This window comes from Symphalangus syndactylus, chromosome 4 (genome assembly GCF_028878055.3).
Source record: "Symphalangus syndactylus isolate Jambi chromosome 4, NHGRI_mSymSyn1-v2.1_pri, whole genome shotgun sequence".
NCBI classification, from domain to species: domain Eukaryota; kingdom Metazoa; phylum Chordata; class Mammalia; order Primates; family Hylobatidae; genus Symphalangus; species Symphalangus syndactylus.
The window spans coordinates 18,335,868-18,357,272 of NC_072426.2; the positions used below are offsets into that span (position 1 = coordinate 18,335,868).

General features: G+C 38.6%; 2 protein-coding genes and 1 long non-coding RNA gene across 7 annotated transcripts in view; 2 read left to right on the forward strand and 1 right to left on the reverse strand.

Moving 5' to 3' along the window:
* The first annotated feature begins 6,614 nt into the window (after positions 1-6,614).
* Positions 6,615-21,405, forward strand: part of HMGN3 (high mobility group nucleosomal binding domain 3) — a 34,633-nt gene continuing 19,842 nt past the window's right edge. For 4 of the 5 annotated variants that reach the window (XM_055274193.2, XM_055274191.2, XM_055274192.2 and 1 more), the window contains exon 1: positions 6,649-6,899. In XM_055274193.2, the coding sequence (XP_055130168.1) occupies positions 6,885-6,899 (15 nt within the window). In that variant the 5' untranslated portion in view covers positions 6,649-6,884. Of the gene's footprint in view, positions 6,900-21,405 lie in introns of all 5 variants that reach the window. The other variant, XM_055274194.2, reaches the window with a different exon arrangement.
* Positions 7,475-7,708, reverse strand: LOC129480436 (uncharacterized). Its single transcript, XR_008657039.1, has one exon. It is a non-coding gene; the product is annotated as an uncharacterized lncRNA (long non-coding RNA).
* Positions 16,422-21,149, forward strand: LOC129480434 (large ribosomal subunit protein uL6-like). The gene has a single exon (XM_063637849.1). It carries the CDS (start codon positions 19,025-19,027, stop codon positions 19,601-19,603), a length of 579 nt encoding a protein of 192 aa, XP_063493919.1. The 5' UTR covers positions 16,422-19,024; the 3' UTR covers positions 19,604-21,149.

Below are 21,405 nucleotides of genomic sequence, written 5' to 3' on the forward strand. Positions count from 1 at the left end.
TTAGGCAAATGCAAATTACATCCAGAACCCCAGCTGTAGTGCGGACTCCAGCATCTAGAGTGTAGGGAGTCACGCTAAAACTGAGATGGAGTTGAGCAACAATCCAGCATTTGCATTGGTAAAACATAGCAATAGGCCATATTATGGAGCACCCCGTTCTATAGCAACAATAAAATACTTCTTTTAATCATGTTTATTCCTGCCTACTTCAAAGTAATTTTAAGAGGTTTATGCTAACTGTTCATAATCAGGCCCTTAGGGATTCAGGAAAAGTTAAAAATTTTCTGTGTTCTCTTTTATCATTTTAGGGGGAGTATAATATTCTTGCTTCAAATGAAATATGTTAAGCATCATCCTTCAGGGATAGGCACATTCCCATAGTTTGGTGGTTTATCATCTTCAATTTTCACACCAATTCCATGAAGCAGTGTATCAGTTAGGGATAGTATTCAGCTGCACATCACAGACATCCACCTAAAGTGCCTTGATCAAACACCGTGTTTATTTTCCAAACATTAAAGGTAGACTAAAGCTGGACAATCTGGGGCCACTGCAGAGATCTCACGTCCTGCCTTTCTGCTCTTTCATCCTGAACTGTGGCCCTTCTCTCTTTGGACATAGATGGCTGTTCTACTTCCAGACATTGTTAGCAACTTCCAGGATAGAAGGAGAGGAAGAACAAAGGCACAGGGCAGCTAGCTACCCGGCTAGGTTTGCCCTGTTATTTGGTGTTGCTTACACAATCACCTTGTGACTTCTGCACATATTTCATTAGCCCCAGAGGTGTCCCATAGCAACCTCTATCTGCCAGGGAGCCGGAGGAACTAAAGATTGCTTTGTTATGTTTTGTTTTGTTTTGACCAGGCCTATTGCCGAAATCAGAATTCTGTTAGTAGGAAGAAAGCTAGTGTGAATATTGGGCAGGTAACTAGTGGTATCTGCCCTGAATAGACGTTCTTTTTTTCATTTTACAATAAGGAAATCAGGGTTCAAAGAGGTTAGGTAATGTGATGGTAGCTCAATAGCTTGAGATTTGAATTCATGCCTATGACTGCAAATTCCAAGCTTTTTGATAAACATTTATTTTTAAAATGGTTAAAACTTAACTTTTTTGACATGTTAAGAGGTAAATTGCATTATTTAGGAGGAAAAAAAAAAGAAAAAAAAAACCTCATTTGCTTAAGATTCCAGACAGCAGAAGCGGGAGTGGGAATGAGAAGGTAGAAAAGGACGAGAGATTTTTTTGTGGGAGTGGCACAATTCTGTGTTTTAAAAACAACAAAAACCCTATGCAGATAAGCAGCCTTGAAGATTATGGCACATGTGCAGGCTAGTTTTCCACTGCCAGGCAAAAATGTATTGCCTTGTGGCTAGAATTCATTCTGACCTGGTGGCTAGAATTCATTCTGACCTGGCCAAACTCATTTTATTAGCTAACTCTTTCTTAGTGCTTGAGAATTACAAGAGTTATTAACCAAGCTAACCTGAAAATCATCTCCAGTTGCTTTATGGTATTTTTCAGAATGATTTATTCGACTCTCATTTCCCCAAACCAGCATTTTCTTGCTTTCATTGAGAAAAGGAAAATGGTGTGATATCTCTGAAAGGCAGGACCATTGGGAATAGCGACAGGGATGGTGTTACTGGATGTTCCTTACAAGCTCCCAGGGATTCTGAGATTTGAAGGAAATGCAGAAGACACCAAAAATAGGTAGTCAAAATCACTAGCTTAAAGAAAAGGGTGTGGTCCCATTTGAGAGTGTACTGGCACTGACAGTAGTTTACAAGAACGTGCAATTCAGTCGGAGAGCTCTACAACAACCATTAATTGGTCTTTGGCACCTTGCAGCTTATGGCTTTTTACCTAAGGGGATGGGACGGAGTCCTTATTTTGCTGTGTCCTCACCATGAACTCTGGGGATTTCCTTCCCTTAACTTTCTCACCTCCTTGAGCCTGGATGGCTCTTGGCACCAGCCATGCTAACAATCTGACGAAAAGGAATGGCTAAACCAATGTAGCCCAATCCCTGGTTCTAGCTACGGAGCATATCTAATTCATTCCCAAATAGTCATTTGGGTGCTACAAAGAGCAAATTAATCACACTCCTGTGAGTTTAAGCAGCAAGAGCAAGAAGGAGAGGTAAATATCACAGAGATTGAACCTGAAAAGTACCGGGGGTGGGAAAACTGTGTAAAACATACCTGGAGTAAAGAATCTGTACAAATATTAAATTTGATTGAAGGTTGGGAAAACAAAGAGTGGGTTCCTTGGAAGGTCACAGAATGCGCTGGTTCCTCTTGCTGTTAATGCAGTTATGAACTATGCTTATGCAATCACTGACATTTAGCCTTGAAAGGGTGTGGCTTACGGGGCTTTGGCCAAGGTAAGTTCCCTTTGAGGATTTGGGATCAGGGATTTTCATCTCCCAGGGACCCAAGGAGCTGCCTAGAGGGCTGCCTGGGAAGAAGAAGACACTTTTCTAGGTATCTGGATGTGTGCAGTTTTTAATCACTCTTCAGGTTCCTTGCAACTAGAGAAGAGAAAGAATGTGAAATAAACAGGTTGTGCCCAGCAAAACTGAGATGGAGCAAAAGCACGAGGTGAGGACTGTGGGGCGAGTTTCACCCACAGAATTATGCTCCTGCTCTGGAAGTACGTTGAGAACTCCACAGGCTTTTATAGATATCTGTCATCAGGATCCAAGTACCGGCATTCAGCAAATACTTGTTGAGAGCAAGGGCCTAGTCTATTAAATACTCTAGTCCCCAAATTATAGTGTAGGCAACACGTGAAAAGCTTGTTTGAAAATGCAGATTTACAAGCCTAGCCATTCAATACCTTGGGGTTGGGGCCTGGGGATCTGCAATATTATCAGGCAGCTCATTTGATTTGGGACCATTGGTTCTTGGACTCTTATTATTGCTTTGTAAAAACTAACCTTGGTCTCTTCAAAAGTTAGCACCCAATCAAAGCAGAGACTTGGCTGGAAAATATAAACAAAATATTCTTTTGCCACCTCTTATTTGTTGTTTTTGATGTTGTTTTGTTACACACCTGAATTCTTCACTGTGTATTTTTTTGGCCTATTTATGGAAGATTAGTAACTTAATCTGGAATTACAAACTATCAGAAGCAACACACTATCATTTTCACTTTTCCCCTTTCTTCCTTTCTCCCTCTGTCTGTCTGTCTCTGTGTGTGTGTATGTGTGTGTGTGTGTCTGTCTGTCAATGTCTCTGTCTCTTTTTTTGCCTTAATGATAGTCATGACTATCATTTGTTTTGCCCTGCTGTCTGAAAAATGCAAAGTAGGTGTACAGTTGCAACTATCAGAAGCAACAATATGTACATTCTGGATCTGACTTCTCCAGTAATTTGTCATTATTTATAGCAAAAACCTAAGGGACGCTGCCTGTGTCTGCCTGAAGAAGGAAAAGAGGGACAGTTCAAGAGGGAGGTGATCTGCAAGTCATTCTTTCCTTTGAAAACTTCCTCTCAAGCCTGGTGTGGTGGCTTGCACCTATATAACTACTCAGGAGGCTGAGGCAGGAGGATCTCTTTAGCCCAGCAGTCTGAGGTGCAGTGAGCTATGATTGTGCCACTGCATGCCAGCCTGGTCAACAGAATGAGATCTTACCTCTAAAAAAAATTTTTAATATTAAGCATTTTTTTCGGAACGTCAAATATCCACAACATTCATTAGCAGTGGCATTCAATTTTTTTGACCAAGTCCATACTAAAAATATATTTCATGTCACAATCCAACATACACACATACATATATGGGTTATGTGTTTATATGAGCACATATGGAAATAGAGACAATTATCTTATGAAACATTACTTACCTTTACCATGTATGCTCCGCTGTTTTCTATGCTTGGCCTTCTTTGCTTTTCTTATCCTTCCCTTCTCCCTTCTCTCTCTCTCTCTCTCTGTGTGTGTGTGTGTGTGTGCATGTGTGTGTCTGTCAATGTCTCTGTCTCTTTCTTTTCCTTAATGATAGTCATGACACTATAAATGGTTTTGCCCTGCTGTTTGAAAAATGTGAAGTAGGTGCACAGTTCCAACAGTTTTGAGTAGGAAAAAAGAGGAGAGGAGCTGGAATTGGAAAACAAGTTTGTTCACTATTTTTTTTTTCTTTCTTTCTCAGTCAGTAACTCTGTTAATTTATCCAGGTCTACCTTAGCTAAGATATTATATACATCCTACTTTTACTGTCTTAGAGGCTGATATTCCAAAGTAGTAGAAATGCTCAGTGCAATATATTGATAAACAAATGAGTCTGTACTTGTTACCAGCTTGACCTCTTCACTGTCTTGTATGTGACACGCTCATTTCTGCCCAGATGTCTTTATCTCTTAACCTAGAATTCTAGCTACCTGCTAAATCATTCTCTTTGCCTACTCCTCTTACCTCCAGGGCCACCAGTAGAGGTTTGCGCTGACTTTCCCAGATCTTGAAGGCTACTAAAGATACAAGGGAGAACTCTTCATTTCCCAGAGTACTGCTCAGTCAGGTGCAATCTACATCAAAGGAAAGATAAGCAATGCTGTTGTTTTTCAACCAAAGCTGTTATTTTCATAACTTGTAAATGAACTAAAGATTCCAAGAACTCAAGGTCCTCACAATCAGCTTTCTTCATCCAACAAGCAAGCTTCAATTTCATTGTAGCATTTTTACTGTGTGCAGTAAAAACATTCACAATTTTGCTTGCTGTTGATGATCTGAGTGTTTGGTTTTGAAAAAAAATTAACACAGAAGCCAATTTTGTGAGTTATTTTTCATCACAGAGGAGAAATATTCACCTTAGCACTACCTTTGTTGTGGCACCTTTCCATATCCATGAAGAAAAATAGCCATCCAGTCCAGATTGCAAGTGCTACTCAGTATCCTTCTCACACATATCTTACTAAAAATGTTTTCACTGACTTTTTGTTTATTTAACTATCAAGTATTTGGCAAACTAATCTCTTGCAAGACATCTTCATTATAAATATTATTTTAATGATAAAATTATTAACCTGTAAATTTTTATCTAGCTCTAAGCAATTGGTTTTTATCTTAATTCGTTTCAGTATACTATTGTCATTCACTGAATGCCCAAGAACAGGGAATCTATCAAAAATGATCAAGATCATGTCAAAAGGACACAAGCACTAATTTGAAAGGGCATGCATTGGCTAAAGATGTGGTAATAGGAGCATTAAAAAGGTAATAATAATGATAGCAATACACTGATGCACACCAAATACGTAAAAATCCATGAGTTCATAAAGATGTTCCAAAAAAGAAAGTAATCAACCACCTCTGGAGTGTGCTAGATCAATTAATGTATTCTGAAAATTACTAAAGAAAAAGTGAAATACTAAACTTCATTGCTTGATGATATTTTTAATACATATTTGCAGCCTTTGTGTTACCAAAGTGGATTTGGCCATATTTGTAATGTAAGGCTTCAACACATTTTCCTATGATGTGAGCTTTGCCTGCTAAGATGATTCTGAAACTAACTTTGCCCAATTTTGCTTTTTCTATAATTTCATATGAATGAAATCATTCATTGTGGTCTTTTGTATTTGACTTCTTTCATACAGCACTTTGTTTTTGATATTCATCCATGTAGGAAAATTTTTTATTGTTTTTTATTGCTGAATAGTATTCCACTGCATGTGCTCATCACAATTTGCTTACCCATTCACTAGCACTTTTCCTGCATCTGCTGAAAGGATTGTTTTCCCCCCTTTATTCTATTAATTCTGCCAATTACATTGATTGATTCTCAGATATTAAAAAAGCAGCTTTGCATTCCCAAGATAAGCCCCACAGGTCATGATGTATTGTCCCTTTAAATGTTGTTGAGTTTCATTTACTAAAATTTTGTTCACGACTTTTGTGTCTATGTTTATGAGTGATATTGGTCTGTAACTCTCTTTTCTTTTGCAGTCTTTCACTGGTTTTGGTATCAGAGTAAATCTGGTCTCATAAAATGAATTCAGAAATATTTTTGCAATGCTCATTTTATGCCTTGCAGAACTTTGAGAAACATTATGCATAAAGTGTAACATGACAGGTGTCATTCAAATATATGTCTCAAATATAAAATAATCAGTTTTTGCCTTGTTCTTTCTTTTCCTAATTTCCATAACAAATATGTCCTATTCATCTTCACATCTAGTTTGAAGTTGGCTGAATTAGTGAGTGATTTATAATCACAGATTTTAGAAAATTAGAGCTAAGTGATTTTAGGGACTGTTGTCACTATATATCTAGAGGGGGAAACTGAGACCTTTAGAGGTTGCCAAGCTCTTCCAGTACAGAGTACCTTCCCACGCTTTACAGGTTCCCATCATGTAACATTCATTAAAAGTCTTTATGGGTAGGAAATGTATAAAGTACCTGCTGTGTATATATTTACATTATAAAGTTTACGTATTCATTCTTACTCTTTTTCCTTCCCATGAAGGCACACACTGTTCTTATTCTTACAATCTCAAAGAGAGAGCAGCGAAACAATGAAACTTCAGGATTGTGTGGCCTGGAGGCTACTAGTTGAACTGGGCATGCTCAGTCGCCAGGCAGATTTTTCGGTGAAGTGGAAACTACAACAGCGCGTATCGCGCGCGGAGGTGGGCGTGCCCTCGTGAAATTTAGAACGTTGCCTCAGCCAATGGGGCCTCGCGGCCGGCTGGCGGGGCTCCTCATTGGAGCAGCAGGGAGGCGAGCAGAGGGCCCCCGGAGGGAGCCGCGGAGGTGCGGGTCGAAGAGGCCGGGCTACGTCGTGCCCTGCGCGTGAGCAGCTGCAGCGGCAGAGGCAGCATCCAGCGGCGGCGCCAGCAGTTCCAGCCCGTTGCTTTACTTTTTGCTTCACCGACATAGTCATTATGCCGAAGAGAAAGGTAAGTCTTACCAAAAAAAGATTTCAAAAGCCTTCAAATTGTGCTTACAGTAAATCCTGGCATTGCAATGGCTCACGCAGAACGCGCGCGGTAGTAACCCGGGGATTGGGAATCTTTGCTCCTCCACGCTTGTTTTTAGATGCCTGTTGCAGACGTTCCTCTCTCCCTCTCCCCTCCACCCACTCCGTCCTCATCGATCTCTTAATGTTACTTTCTCTCCAGTGACGCGGTTTCCCCTCTTTTTGAACTCATTCTCCCTGGAATGTTTTCCACCCCCAACAACAAGAAGCAAAAGCGGCTTTCCATTCCGAAAGGGAGTTTCCTCTTTGCAAACTGCCAGGTTGCGAATTAGTGTGAAGGGAAAACAGCGAGAGGAGAAAAACAAGTACAAGCGTAAGGATAGGGAAGAAAATAAATCAGGCAAATGTTGGGATTATTCCCATGCGGCTGTACCCGCGGGCTGGGTGCGCTGCGGTGGCTCCGAGGCTAAGGGAGAGAGAAAGCCATGTTTAAAATAGCGCTCACCCTCCTGCTCGCCTCCGCTGCAGACCCGTATGTACCAACTCCAGTGTCAATCAGGGCTGGAGCCGGTGAGGCGGGGCCTGGCGGCCTGGACCTACCCGCAGTTCGGGGCGGGAGCGGCGGAGTTGGCAGCGTGGAAGACTGGACGGCGCCGGGGCGTCCAATATGGCTCGTCCAAGGTCAGGGGGCCACCAGGTCCTCCCCAGCGACTGGAACTCACACTCGGTTGGGGAAGGCGGGGTCCGCGCGTTATCCGCCCCTCTGCGCGTATAGCGAACTGGAGTCATTTTTGTCTTGTCTTCCGCCTCTTGCGGACTGCCCCCTTCTGCGCAGGCCCGGGACACCAACTACCACATTCGGGAACACAAATCTCCCTCGGGGTGGGGCTTCGACTTGTCCCGGGGAGGGGAGGGAAAGCTTTCCTCCTCCCTGAGAAACCAGTATGTGATGGCTGGTTCCTAAGCAGGTGCTTTGCACCCTCCCACCGCCAGCCTCAGTGTTTCCAACAGTGTCAACGAGTGTGGGTATTAAATTTGAAGCAAACTTACACCTAATATCCTGCTTTATCAAAGACCATGGACTAATTTGTGTGTGAGAGTGACTGCATTATTTTAAAATATTGAAGTTTTAAAAATTCAAAAGCTTTCCCCTTCTTACGTGTTATTACTAAGAATTGGGTGGAAACTTGTCTCCTCCCCACTTTTTAAAAATAATAATAATTGAAAGTGATTAAAAGTCTTAGAGTTTGTTTTGCACATACTGTGTCCCTCAAGCTGTGCAGAATTTGACTTGCATTATCTCATTTAATCCTGAAAACAGCTTGAGCGGTGTTACCCCCATTCAGCTGGGACTTAAAGACATAAATTGCCCTGCATCTCACCAACCAATAACTACTAGTAAAGATTTAATTAGATGCTATAGATGCCAAAGTCTTATTCTCACCCATTTCGTACTCATTTACGAAAGGGTGGGTCAAGAGGAATTAAGGAAATCCAAAGGTACTCCCAGTTTAAGGAGACAGATGGCGTATTAAGAGCACTAATACTTGAGATTTATTATTTAAACTTAATTTTATGAAGGTATTTTCTAGCCGTGTTTTACTAGAATTAGGATATTAAATGATGTCACCATTTTCAGCATTTTGACTGAGGGTTAATGATGGGTTGGAAATTCTAGTAGAGACAAAGGAACTAATTATCAAGATACGGGTTACAGAGTAAGTGAGCTGGAGGCCATCTTTTTTTCCTGGGAATTATAACAATTGTTTACATAAACAGTAGGTTAGGTGTGCACACTTTATGTGTAATGGACCCTGACGATGGAACCCTTCCTTGTTTATTCAAGGGCCAGAGTTGCTGAAGCCATTATTCTCACTTCCTGTCTACCTCTCTCAAGGAGACAGAGGGAAGGGGAAAAAAAAAAAAAAAAACCCCAAAAAACAATAAAATAACAACTACGGTTTTATTTCCCTGGAAGGCAGGGAACCGCCCATGCATAAGCTAGCCAATGGTCCCGAGACTAGGGTCAAAACTGTGTACAGGCACCTGTGTGTCATTCCTGAGGACATCAGAATGTTCTCCGGTGATGGAAAACCACTCCTTGATTAGTAGGAAGGCTTTCCATTTATACCTGAAGCCTAACGACCTCAGTTGGTACCTGGGCAGGAACAACCTCAGATTAAACACGGCTATCATGGCCCTCCCATCTATCAGTCAAATCTTAGAGCAGCTTCATGGAATCCTGAAGTTCACTGGAACTTATGTGAGGAACCACTGTCATTAGGTAAAGCCTGCTTAGATACAAAAAAGAACTGGAGACAATCCATGCATATCTCTTCAAGATCTTCAAAGCTGGGGTAACTGCCAAAGCATTTACATACTACACAATATTTTTCTTGACTAAAGAACTGTCTGCTGTACAATATAATAAGCTTTTAAAATGTCCCATAGTACTTTTTTGCCTTCTTAGCCCCCTGTATCAACCTTTCCTAGAAATCAAGAAATGTTATTTAATGAACATCTGAGTAAGTTGTTCTGCAGAGCAAGAAGTGGTACAGATAAAGTCAATGAAAACATCTGGAATCCTAGCCCTGTTGTAATGCTGTAGGGACATACAGTTTTTGCCCTCTTGGAACTTGTGTTTAATTCAATGAGGTGATAAGACTAGCAGCACAAAACAGTTGAATAACATTAAAACTGTGTATATGTTCCAGAATGTGTAGTTATAGATCCCACAAGCAGTAGGACAGATAAGGAAAGTTAACTTTAGGCTGGTCTTAAAAGTGTGGGTAGGACTCAAATATACAAAGAAGAAGTCAGAGTCATTTTTTGTTACCAGGTATTCAAATGTGTCTCCTGATTGTATCTTAACATGACCAGGCCTCAGTTTTGCAACTTCAGGGCTGTAATATCATCTGAATTAATATTAAAATGTTCTGATGACATTTCTTGGTTTTATGTGTATCTTTGTGTGTGATAGTCATAGCTACATTAAGCCAAGTGGTTTTTTATAAATGCCATAGTATTTTGTGAAGTAATACAGCACTTAGTGAAGAGTTCTTCAGTGCATATTATCTCTAAGTTGGTGAGATGTAAATAAAAGTAAGTTTCCTGTATTTATTAGATAATGGATGGTGGGTGAGTGGAATTACAGGGGAAATTATAACATTCATGGACTCAGTGGTGAGACAATGAGTGATTGAGTTCTAGACTGTTCTGGCCAGACATCCACAAATGCCCGCAGTGGTCATGTTGTTATGTGATGATTTGATGTTCTACAAAGAGACATGAGCCAGCGAGGCCTAGAATCACAGTCCTGGCATGATTAGCAACAGGAAACACGTTTTTACATCTTTCTTTTTATTAATATTTTCCCGTTCCTTATCACTAGAACTATTTTAAATGTCTAGTGTATCACATCAGAAATTCTCTAATGAGGCAATTTTCCATGAATGTGGCATGTAAGCAGTCATGTCTCTTGACACTTAAAATAAAGGTTTAAGGAAGGAAAGCCCATCTGCCTCTAGCTTTGAAATTCAAAATTAGGTTTTTATCTGTTTCCTTAAAAGGGAAGGCCCAGTAGCAGTAGCACTGGGCTTGTTAGCACAGGGGATGCTTAACTAACCATGATCAAGATTTGTGATAGTTAATTTTGAAAAGAGTATTACTTGTCATAACACCAAAAACAGAAACTGTAAATGAAAACACAGATAAATTTGGCTACATGAAAATGAATATTTCAATATGGGAAAAAAACTGTTAACAAAATTTTTAAATTTATGAAAAACTGGGAAAAAAATCTTTGTACCACATATCACTGAAAAAGGTTTGCTATTTTAAAAAGATAGCATCTCACATTTGCTTATGGAAAAGATGTATATCTTTATAGGAAAGTAACGAAGACTCAAGTAGACAAAAATGTTTAGTTTTACTAGAAATCAAAGAAATGTACAATATTAAGAATAATGAGGTGTAATTTTTAAAATAACCAATCTGGTTTAAAAAAAGATTAAAAGTACTTACTGGCTAGTGCTGAGGGATATAGACACTCGGCACTCTCAGTTATGAGAGTATAACTTCCTTTAAAACATTTATTGAGTATAATCTACTTACTATAAAGTCCATTCATCCCTTCAAAATATACAATTCAGTGATTTTTAGTAAAGTATAGAGTTGTGCAACCATTATCATAATCCAGTTTTGTAACATTTCCATCATTCCACAAAGGTCCCTCATGGAGTTTATAGCCAATCCCCACTCCCAGCCTAGCCCTAGGCACTAATCTACTTTTGCTGTGTCTAGATTTGCCTTTTCTGGAAATTTCATTTAAAAGAAATGATACAATATGTAGTCTTTTGTGACTGATTTTTTCACTCAGCATGATGTTTTTGAGATCAGTTTGTGTTGTAGCATGTATCAGTACATCATTCGTTTTTATTGTCCAGTAGTATTCCATTGTGTGGATATACTCGTTTTTGTTTATCCTTTCACAAGTTGATGGACATTTGGATTGTTCCAGGTTTGGATTATTATCAGTCATGCTGCTGTGAATATTTGTAAATAAGTTATTGCATGGACATATATTTTCATTTCTCTTGGGAAGATTTCTAAGAGTAGAACTGGCGGGTGGTATGAAAGCCTATGTTTATCATTTTTCTTTTTTTTGGAGATGGAGTCTGGCTCAGTCGCCCAGGCTTGAGGGCAGTGGCGCGATCTCAGCTCACTGCAAGCTCCGCCTCCCGGGTTCACGCCATTCTCCTGCCTCAGCCTCCCGAGTAGCTGGGACTACAGGTGCCCGCCACTACTCCCGGTTAATTTTTTTGTATTTTTAGTAGACACGGGGTTTCACCGTGTTAGCCAGGATGGTCTCAGTCACCTGACCTCGTGATCTGCCCGTCTCGGCCTCCCAAAGTGCTGGGACTACAGGTGTGAGCCACTGCGCCCGGCCGTCTATGTTTAACATTTTAAGGAACCTCCAAACTGTTTTCCAAAGTGCATGAGTTCTAGTTTCAACATACTTGTTCATACTTGGTATTGTTGATTTTTTGCTTATAGAGATTCTAATGAATTTTAATTTGTATTTCTGTAATAACTACTGACAATAAGCATCTTTTCACGTGTTTACTAGCATAATGTGTATCATATGTGAAATGTCTATTCAGATATTTTGCCCATTTTTAATTGGGTTGTCTTATTATTGAAAGAGTTCTTTATAAGTCTGAGATACAAGTCCCTTATCAGATATATGATTCGTAGATATATTCTCCCAGTTTGTGACTTAAAAATATTTTTTTTTCTTAATGGTGTCTTTTGAAGAACGAAAGTTTTTAATTTTGATGAAATCCATTTAGTGTTATATCAAATAAATCTTTGCCTAATTCAAGGTTACGGATATTTCTCATAGAGGTTTTATACTTTTAATTCTTATATTTAGGTTTGTTATCCATTTTGAGTTAATTTTGTGTGTGGTATGAGGTAAGGGTTTAAATTCATTTTTTTGCTTGTAGAAATCCAATTATCTCAGCACCATTTGTTGAAAAGACCATCCTTTCTCCACTGAATTGCCTGCACACCTTTGTTGAAGCTCCTTCATAAATGTAAAACTTTATTTCTGGACACTCTATTATGTTCTATGGTCTGTATGTCTGTTCTTATACCAGTGCTACACTATCTTGACTAGGTGCAGTGGCTCACACCTCTAATCCCCACAGTTTGAGAGGCTGAGGCGGGAGGATCACTTGAGGTCAAGAGTTTGAGACCAGCTTGGGCAACATAGCGAGACGTCATCTCTTCAAAAAATTTAAAAACGACACTATCTTGGTATCTTGATTATTACGGTTTTATAGTAAGATTTTAAATCTGGTAATGTCAGTCCTTCAATTTTTGTTATTTTTTCCCAAAATAGTTTCTGGCTATTCGGTCTTTTATGTTTTCATGTAAATTTTGGAATCCCTTATACATTTCTACAAAAAAAAAAGCCTGCCATTATTTTGATAGAGATTGAATTGAATCTATAAATCAGTTAGGAAAGAATTGCTTTCTTAGCAATATTGAGTTTCCCAGTCTGAATATGAAAGGGCCTGACATCCATAAATGCTTGCTGCGTTTGATTGAGTTAAATATTGATATGGAATCTATATTTGAGTAAAGGCTCCAAAATGGTAGGGCTGTACATTTAATTATTCATTTGCTCCATGTTAAACATTCATTGGGCATCACCTTTATGCAAGATACCATCACCTTGGGAAATTAAATGAAAAATTACTGTTTTTTTCAAACCGAATGAGTAAACGCCCTTGTTTTTAAGGATTTTTCTGTCTGATGGGATAGGTAGAACACATAAACAAGTATTTATAATTCATGCCAGAAAGTGATAATGAGCCACAAGAGAAGCTATGAGCAGTGAGCGTTCAAAGGTTTGGCCAGGCTGAATGTCCAAAGAAGAAACACTGCATAAGAGTGTTGTTCGGTTAAAAGGGTTGGGAGTTATAGCTTTTAACCACCCTGTTGTGTTTCAGAAGTTGTCTGGTGCCATGTTTCTAAATCAGCACAAGTTATTTGATTGATTACCTATTTCTGAATTAATTTTGTTTTGTAATCCTAATTTTACTTTACCTTGAAGTCATTCATGGCTCTGATCTTCCTTTCATCCCCCATAGCACCTAGCACAGGTAGTGTAAATATTTGTAGAAGAAATGGATGAATAAATTGTTTTCAAAGGAAGGGAGTAATAAGTTTAATCATTTCATACTAAGTAGGTTTAATTATTTAATACAATGGGAAAAACTCCAGTATGGTTCTGGCATTCGCTGTTTATTAGCTATATGATCTAAGGTAGGTTCCTTAACCCCTCCCTAAGCTGCTAAGTTCCTAATTCTCTAAGACTCAGTTTCCTCTTCTGTAAAATGGGAATAATGATATGCTCTATTTCATTGCATTATTATGAGAATTAATTGAGATGGTGAATGCAAAGAACTTAGCCCAGTGCCTGATATGTGTAAAACAGTCAATGGATGTTTGTTGTGATTATGAGATTTTTAATTATTAAGAGAATCACAGTGAAATAACAGGCTTCTAACAAGCACTAGGCCTCCACTTTGTGGGATGACAAATGGTGCACACAGTGAGTAGTAGGGAGCAAGCAGATCCCACCCTGATGTCAAATTCACTGCAATTATAGAAATACATGTTTAATCATCAAATAACAAATGGAGTGTTTTTGAAAGAACATAAGCTTTAATCTTGTGCATTTTTACATGGTTGATTTTTCTCATGGAAAAAAACATGTTTAAAAATATCTTCATATAACGTTAAAATTCCCCTGGAAGATCAGGTACCAAGTGATCCACATTTCCTATATTTTTCTCCTAAAACATTGCTTTTGTTTACACCATAGTTAAATATATTCCACTTTCCTGCAGGGTACAATTTGGAAATGGTGACTGAAATAAACACCATTTATGCTGTCTGCTTTCACAGTACCTAGAGTGTTGAAATATGATGTTAGTCTCCTGAGTAATTTAAAAATCACTGTCGAAGTTAACAGACCAAATCAAAATGTTGAATTCCTTTTCATTGGTTACTTACTTATTGTACATTTCACTGTCTTCTTAGAGGAATTCAGTCAAATCACATAGGGGTTCTTGGTCAAGCTATTTATTGAATCCAATATTCTTCTACCTTGCGGGCATATCCAGAAACAGGGCTATTGAGATATGCCCAAGGCAAATACGTATTCAGTCACACGTAAAGTAAATGATATGCACATTCAGAAGTAGGAAGATAGAAAAATGGTTTTAAACTTCGAAATTGGCTCCAAAATTTAATATTTTAAGAGAAATGTATGTTAGTAATTAACACAAATATATTTACTACTATTAAAATTGAATTAATGTCAAAATCGAGCTATTTCCTGAATACCTGGGTGTACTAGACCTGAGATACGTGTTTTATATTCATAATGCACCTTAGTTTAAATAAAAATGTGAAATTATTATAAATAAATGCGAGAGGAGTATTAGACTATAATTTCATTTTTCACTTTATTCTCACAACAGTTTAATGAAGCAATTTCATCTCACAGCTAAGAAAGAGGTCTCTTTCTATGAGTCAGACTGTTTTTAGCACTTTGCATTAATAATGTTAATTCTTCCAACCATCCAGTAAGGTGTGTCCTCTTCCCGTTCTCATTTTACATATGAGAAAATTGAAGCACCAAGAGGTTAACAGACTTCCCCACAGCACCTGTGGTAAGGAATGGCTGAGTTGGGATTTCACTCCTGAAGTCTGGCTCCAGAGCCTGTGATCTTAACCAGTGAGCCCTGCACCCTTTCTCAAACACAGAGGAAAATATTGGGATTTAGTGAGATTAACAAATTTCCTCTGGGTCACACAGCTAGGAAGTGATAGAACCAGCATTCTAATCAAGCCCTCTTTTACTCAGGAATTTTGCTATTAACTATTACACCATAATACTTTCTGTGTATGTTTATTTCTAATAACCACCTGTATTTTTATTTTAACTACAGTGCGTAATGAATGAAACATGGAGGAATCAAGAGTTACGTAAACATGAGTGTTCATTTGTTTAAAATATCTTTATTACAATATAGGCTGGTGCCATGGTTTCTAAATGCCAGTTGTAGAAAGTTACCCAACAAGTCATTATTATTTGTGATCCTGCCCTAAGGCTGGCCTCAGGGTCCAGTTCTGTTCTTGGTAAGAGAGGAGCATTACCATGAAGTCTTATAGGTATTTCAATAACTAGTGGACTGTAGGGTCGTAGACAAGATACACATATGCAGTTTCCTCACCTAAATATTGATTGTTTTGAGTATTAAAAGTCCAACTCTTTATAATTTTCTCAGATTCCACTGTGAACTGCTGGATTTGCTATTTCCATGATATATTGTCTTCATCAATTTGCTATATATAGAATAATGGGAATACTCCCTTGTGAACAGGAACATGTAAATATGCTTGCATATTATACAATATATTGAGGAATTTTAATGTAAATATCAAGCTGTCATTACCTAGGGACTGGGTTTAAAAAATAAGTAGATGCTTTTGTTTTTGGAACACGTCAAGAATAAAAGCTTAATAGCTAGGAAAATCCACTGGACCTAGGACTGGATGGATTTTTATTTAGGTGTGCTGGATTACCAGTTGACTGATGTTTTATTTCAGGTGTTATTTTTTAAATGTACAAGTGATATTTTAAAATTATATTTTGATTATTTTGACCCCATACAATGAAATACAAAATCTACCCTGAGAGGTATTGGTTTTCTTATTTCTTTTACTTTTTGCTCGCTCTTTGTCTCTTTCTTAGGTGTAAACTGTGAGATGTTTTTACGATATTGGACAGAATTAGTTAAGTCCTACATTGTAGAAATTCATGGTATTAAGAAAAGTAAGGCATGACGTATATGGGAGATAAACGTACCAAAGACGAAGTTATCAAAATGTGAAGCTTTAAAGGCTCCTTAAGTTCCGTATGTATTTTATTTAATACATTTTTTAACAAACTACATTCTGACTACTTCTCATTGCTTTACTTTACCCCTTAATTACAATTTTTAATCTTATCTGTCCTTAAGCAACCATGTGTAGATCACATTACAGCCAGCTGATTAGTTTTGCAAAAATACAAGGAACATCATAACTGTGTTTACCATTTGCCAGAAGTTAATGTATGTCCGAGCAAACAGGAAAATAATAAAGTAACCATCTGGTAACATCTCTTTTAAGAGTCCTGGTATAACAATACAGAGACTTTGGTCTAGTGTGAATTCTGCCACTGTTTACCTCGGGAAGGTCACTTGACCTCTTGGAAGCTCTACTCTTCATCTGTACAATGGCAATATTAAGACTGTGCCCCTGTTTATCTCAGAAATATTGAAAGCATCAAATGCAACAACCGTATGGAAGCACACTGAACATGTAAAGTTCTACAAAAATTATAGATGATTTGGTGTATGTTTTTGGTTTCAATACTGAGATAAAAACAACCAGATCTGTGCGTATGACTTTTTAAAAACCCAGAATAGTACTAAAATTTTACTCAACTCAACATAAACTATTTTTAATAGGTTATTGTTCGTTGTTATTTCAAGAGGCTCATGAATGATGGAGAATAGGAAACACTCCTTTACTTATCATTTGTTCTTTGGCTAGGGCTACAGGTTAAAGCATTTCCCAAGCTGGAAGTCTTTTGCTCTTCTAGAATCCCAGATCTGCACCCAGTTTTGAAATTAAGAACACTAACACAAACCACTTGGAATGGTGTAGTGGATAAGAGTATGAACTCTGAGCCAGCCTAGAAGAGCTGAATTCCAGCTCTTCTGTTAATACTTACCAGCAAGATTACCAGCTGACTAATCTTGGGCAAGTTATTCAACCTCTCTGGCCACAATTCCTAGTTTATAAAATGGATATAATCATGTTTTACCAACCTCGTAAGATTGCGGTGAAGATGAAATCATTTCAATCATTGCCTTGCACATAATTGCAATACCCATCTTTATTATTCTGCTGCGCCCCTTTTCCCTTGCTTTCCTGATACCCCAGTGCTTGGCATTCCCATGATGTACACATGGCACTTCTATAGTGTGATAAATAAGTACACAAGTAGCTAAGTTAGTCAGGTGAGTGAGATCTTAAGGTCCATCTTAACTAGTTTTACTGGTGAATAAACTCAAGTCTAGAGAAGTCAAGTGTGAGCCAGACTGGAATTCAGGCTTCTGATTGAGCCACGTGCTTTCTCCATGGCCATGTTTGTACAAAACCACAGCACATAAAAAAAAAAGATAACTCTAGTGAAAGGGACAGCTCAGACCAAAGAGGTTAAAAATATTTAAACTTCTTTCTTTTTTTTTTCTTTTTTTTTAGACAAGACAGGCTAGAGTGCAGTGCAGCCTCCACCTCCCAGGCTCAAGCGATTCCCACACTTCAGCCTCCCAAGTATCTGGGATTACAGGCATGTGCCAGTGTGCCACCATGCCCAGCTAATTGTTTTTTGTGGGTGTTTGTTTGTTTGTTTGTTGAGATAGAGTCTCGCTGTGTCACCCAGGCTGGAGTACAGTGGCGCGATCTCGGCTCACTGCAACCTCTGCCTCCCAGATTCAAGCGATTCTCCTGCCTCAGTCTCCTGAGTAGCTAGGACTACAGGCATATGCCACCAGGCCCAGCTAATTTTTTGTATTTTTAGTAGAGATGGGGTTTCACCGTGTTAGCCAGAATGATCTCCATCTCCCAACCTCGTGATCCGCCTGTCTAGGCCTCCCAAAGTGCTAAGATTACAGGCCTGAGCCACCGTACCTAGCCTTGTGTATATTTTTAGTAGAGACGGATTTTGCCATGTTGACCAGGCTGGTCTCGAACTCCTGGCCTCGAGTGATCTGCCTGCCTCAGCCTCCCAAAGTGCTGTGATTACAGATGTGAGCCACTGTGCCTGGCCTATATTTCCTTAATATTAAATATAAACCCTCATTATTGAATTGTGTGTATTTACACTAATAAAGTTTCACTGAATATACTGGCACACGACTTTCTTTATTTTTAATTATCTTTTATATCTGATTGCAAGAGAAATATTTTCCCTACAAAGTCCTCAGAAAAGAGAGAGTTGCTGTTTATTTCAGTTCATTCAAAGTCTTCTAAAGAAGCATTCTTAATTACTACTTTTATCTTGAACAATAAAATACCATTTACAAAAGACATAGTAGCCTGCAGTGACCTTAATCAATGTAATTTGAGTTTATAGAAGTCACCTGTTGGAATTGATAAGCCAAGCAGGGGAGGATATGGAAAATAAATTTAACATAAGTTTGATTATTAATCCCATGAAGGGACCTCTCAATTCCAAGTATTGGATATTTAAAGATTACTTTAAACGCAATGTAGTAATAGAGGATCCCAGACATACACCTACAGGATCAATGAAAAACTACCACGCCATTGTTAAACATGGCTTGGTGGCTTTGAGTAAAACTTCCAGTGTCTGTTTAATGTGTCATAGAAGTATTTGAATTTAAGGAGACTACCTTTTAACTCAAGAAACCTTATAAGAATTTCGCTTTTTTTGCTGCATCTACTGCGAGAATGAAGACCATTCTCAGCAATCAGACTGTCGACATTCCAGAAAATGTCAACATTACTCTGAAGGGACGCACAGTTATCGTGAAGGGCCCCAGAGGAACCCTGTGGAGGGACTTCAATCACATCAATGTAGAACTCAGTCTTCTTGGAAAGAAAAAAAAGAGGCTCTGGGTTGACAAATGGTGGGGTAACAGAAAGGAACTGGCTACCATTCGGACTGTTTGTAGTCACGTACAGAACATGATCAAGGGTGTTACACTGGGCTTCCATTACAAGATGAGGTCTGTGTGTGCTCACTTCCCCATCAATGTTGTTATCCAGGAGAATGGGTCTCTTGTTGAAATCCGAAATTTCTTGGGTGAAAAATACATCCGCAGGGTTCGGATGAGACCAGGTGTTGCTTGTTCAGTATCTCAAGCCCAGAAAGATGAATTAATCCTTGAAGGAAATGACATTGAGCTTGTTTCAAATTCAGCAGCTTTGATTCAGCAAGCCACAACAGTTAAAAACAAGGATATCAGGAAATTTTTGGATGGTATCTGTGTCTCTGAAAAAGGAACTGTTCAGCAGGCTGATGAATAAGATCTAAGAGTTACCCGGCTACAGAAAGAAGATGCCAGATGACACTTAAGACCTACTTGTGATATTTAAATGATGCAATAAAAGACCTATTGATTTGGGAAAAAAAAAAGAATTTCATGGACAGTGCCCTCATTTGTGGAGAGAATTAACCTTGTGTTAAGTAGTTATGTGTTCATTTTAGCTGAAGAGCGACAGAGTTAGGTATAGGCACATTTCAGACCTTTCTCGTGGTGTGTTATTTGAATTTTTTGGTCCCAGAGTGGTTTTCTTGTTAACCAATTTAATACTGGACTGCTTTTTTCTCCAGCCTTGAGTTTGTAACAGAAAACAAACAAACAAACAAACAAACAAAAAACAATGAAAGTAATAATTTTAAAACATTGGCCAGCAAATTAGAAAAAGATCATCTCAACGTAATACACTCCCTAGGTTAAAAGAAATGATTGTTGGTCTCTTTGCACTGTTATATATACCATTAGCTTTTCCTCGTTACCATGGATAACCTAGGAGTTGAGATTGGATTTATTCTGGGGCTGCTGGCAAATGGTTATTTGAGTTTCATAATTACTCTAGGCCTTCAGCTAATTCGCTGAAGTCGTAAAACAATAGCCTTTGTCACTTTAACTCTTAGAAGTAAAACTCTAAGTAAGTAACTAAGAGCCTACATGTACTAATGAAGGTTTTTTGGAACTTTAACATAAGAAAGGTCCAACACTGTGCTGAAAATCCTGAGCCCACCTCTTTCTTGTCTTGCATGGGCTGAAGATCACTCCTAGTGCACTAGTGTTAAACTTCTCTGCCTCCTGCCTCTCCCTCAGTGTCCTTCTCCACACTAACAAAGCCACAGACTGCTGCCGTCTAAAGCCGTTCCTAAGCAGCTGTTGAAAGGGTGTAAGGATTTTCTTACACTCTTCTGATACCTTCCTGAGTTTGGAGGGAGGAAATTGGGCTCATCACCCCACAGTGCCTGTTTATGTTGTGGTAACCATTGTTTACATAAAAGAAGGTCAGCAAACCTTGTTGATTCTTCATGGATGGCCTATAGAATAAAAATTCCAGGTTTGTTCCCTTGGTTTCTGACAGGGACTGCTGGAAAGACTTAAGGAAAATACAGTTCTGATCCCTTCAGTACATTTGAGTGTCCTGCACATGCAGGACCCAGGCATCTTTGTGTAAAGAAAGAATGGGGATGGCACAATTGGTCAGCTGTTGAAGGAGTCCACACTCCCTCTGCCCATCTCGACCCCCACACTCCTTCAAGAGTTCTGAGTCCAGTGCCTTCATTATCAGTACAAATGAAGCAGTTATATTACATGTCTTGTACAGAAGAGGAGGCAATATAAACCAGATTGATACGATATTGAAGAAACAGAAAAAATGCTGTGAGTAAACCTAGTTATGTAATTTGTATTAGGGAATAGATATGGTACTGTTTTTAATACAGTAGGTTTGCTTTTAGTCTTTTTCTTCCCCCCAGTATAGATAATATTTTTATTTGGAAAAAAACATAAATACAGAGAAATCCAGGAAATAATATAATATACTATTTACCCACCACTGAGAATTCACAAATTGGAATCTTTTAAAAATCATTGTTCATTTCAGGCCTTTTTAGAAAATAAATTATTAAAGTTCAGTTTCCTTTGAAACATCCCCTTGGTTCCTTTTTCCTTGTTACCCCCCCACCCAAAGATAACCATCATCATGAATTTGTTGTGTATTCTTCCAGTTCTTGTTTTTATACCTTTATGACACATCCATCCATCCATCCATAATATTGATTTGTGCATGTTCTAAAATTT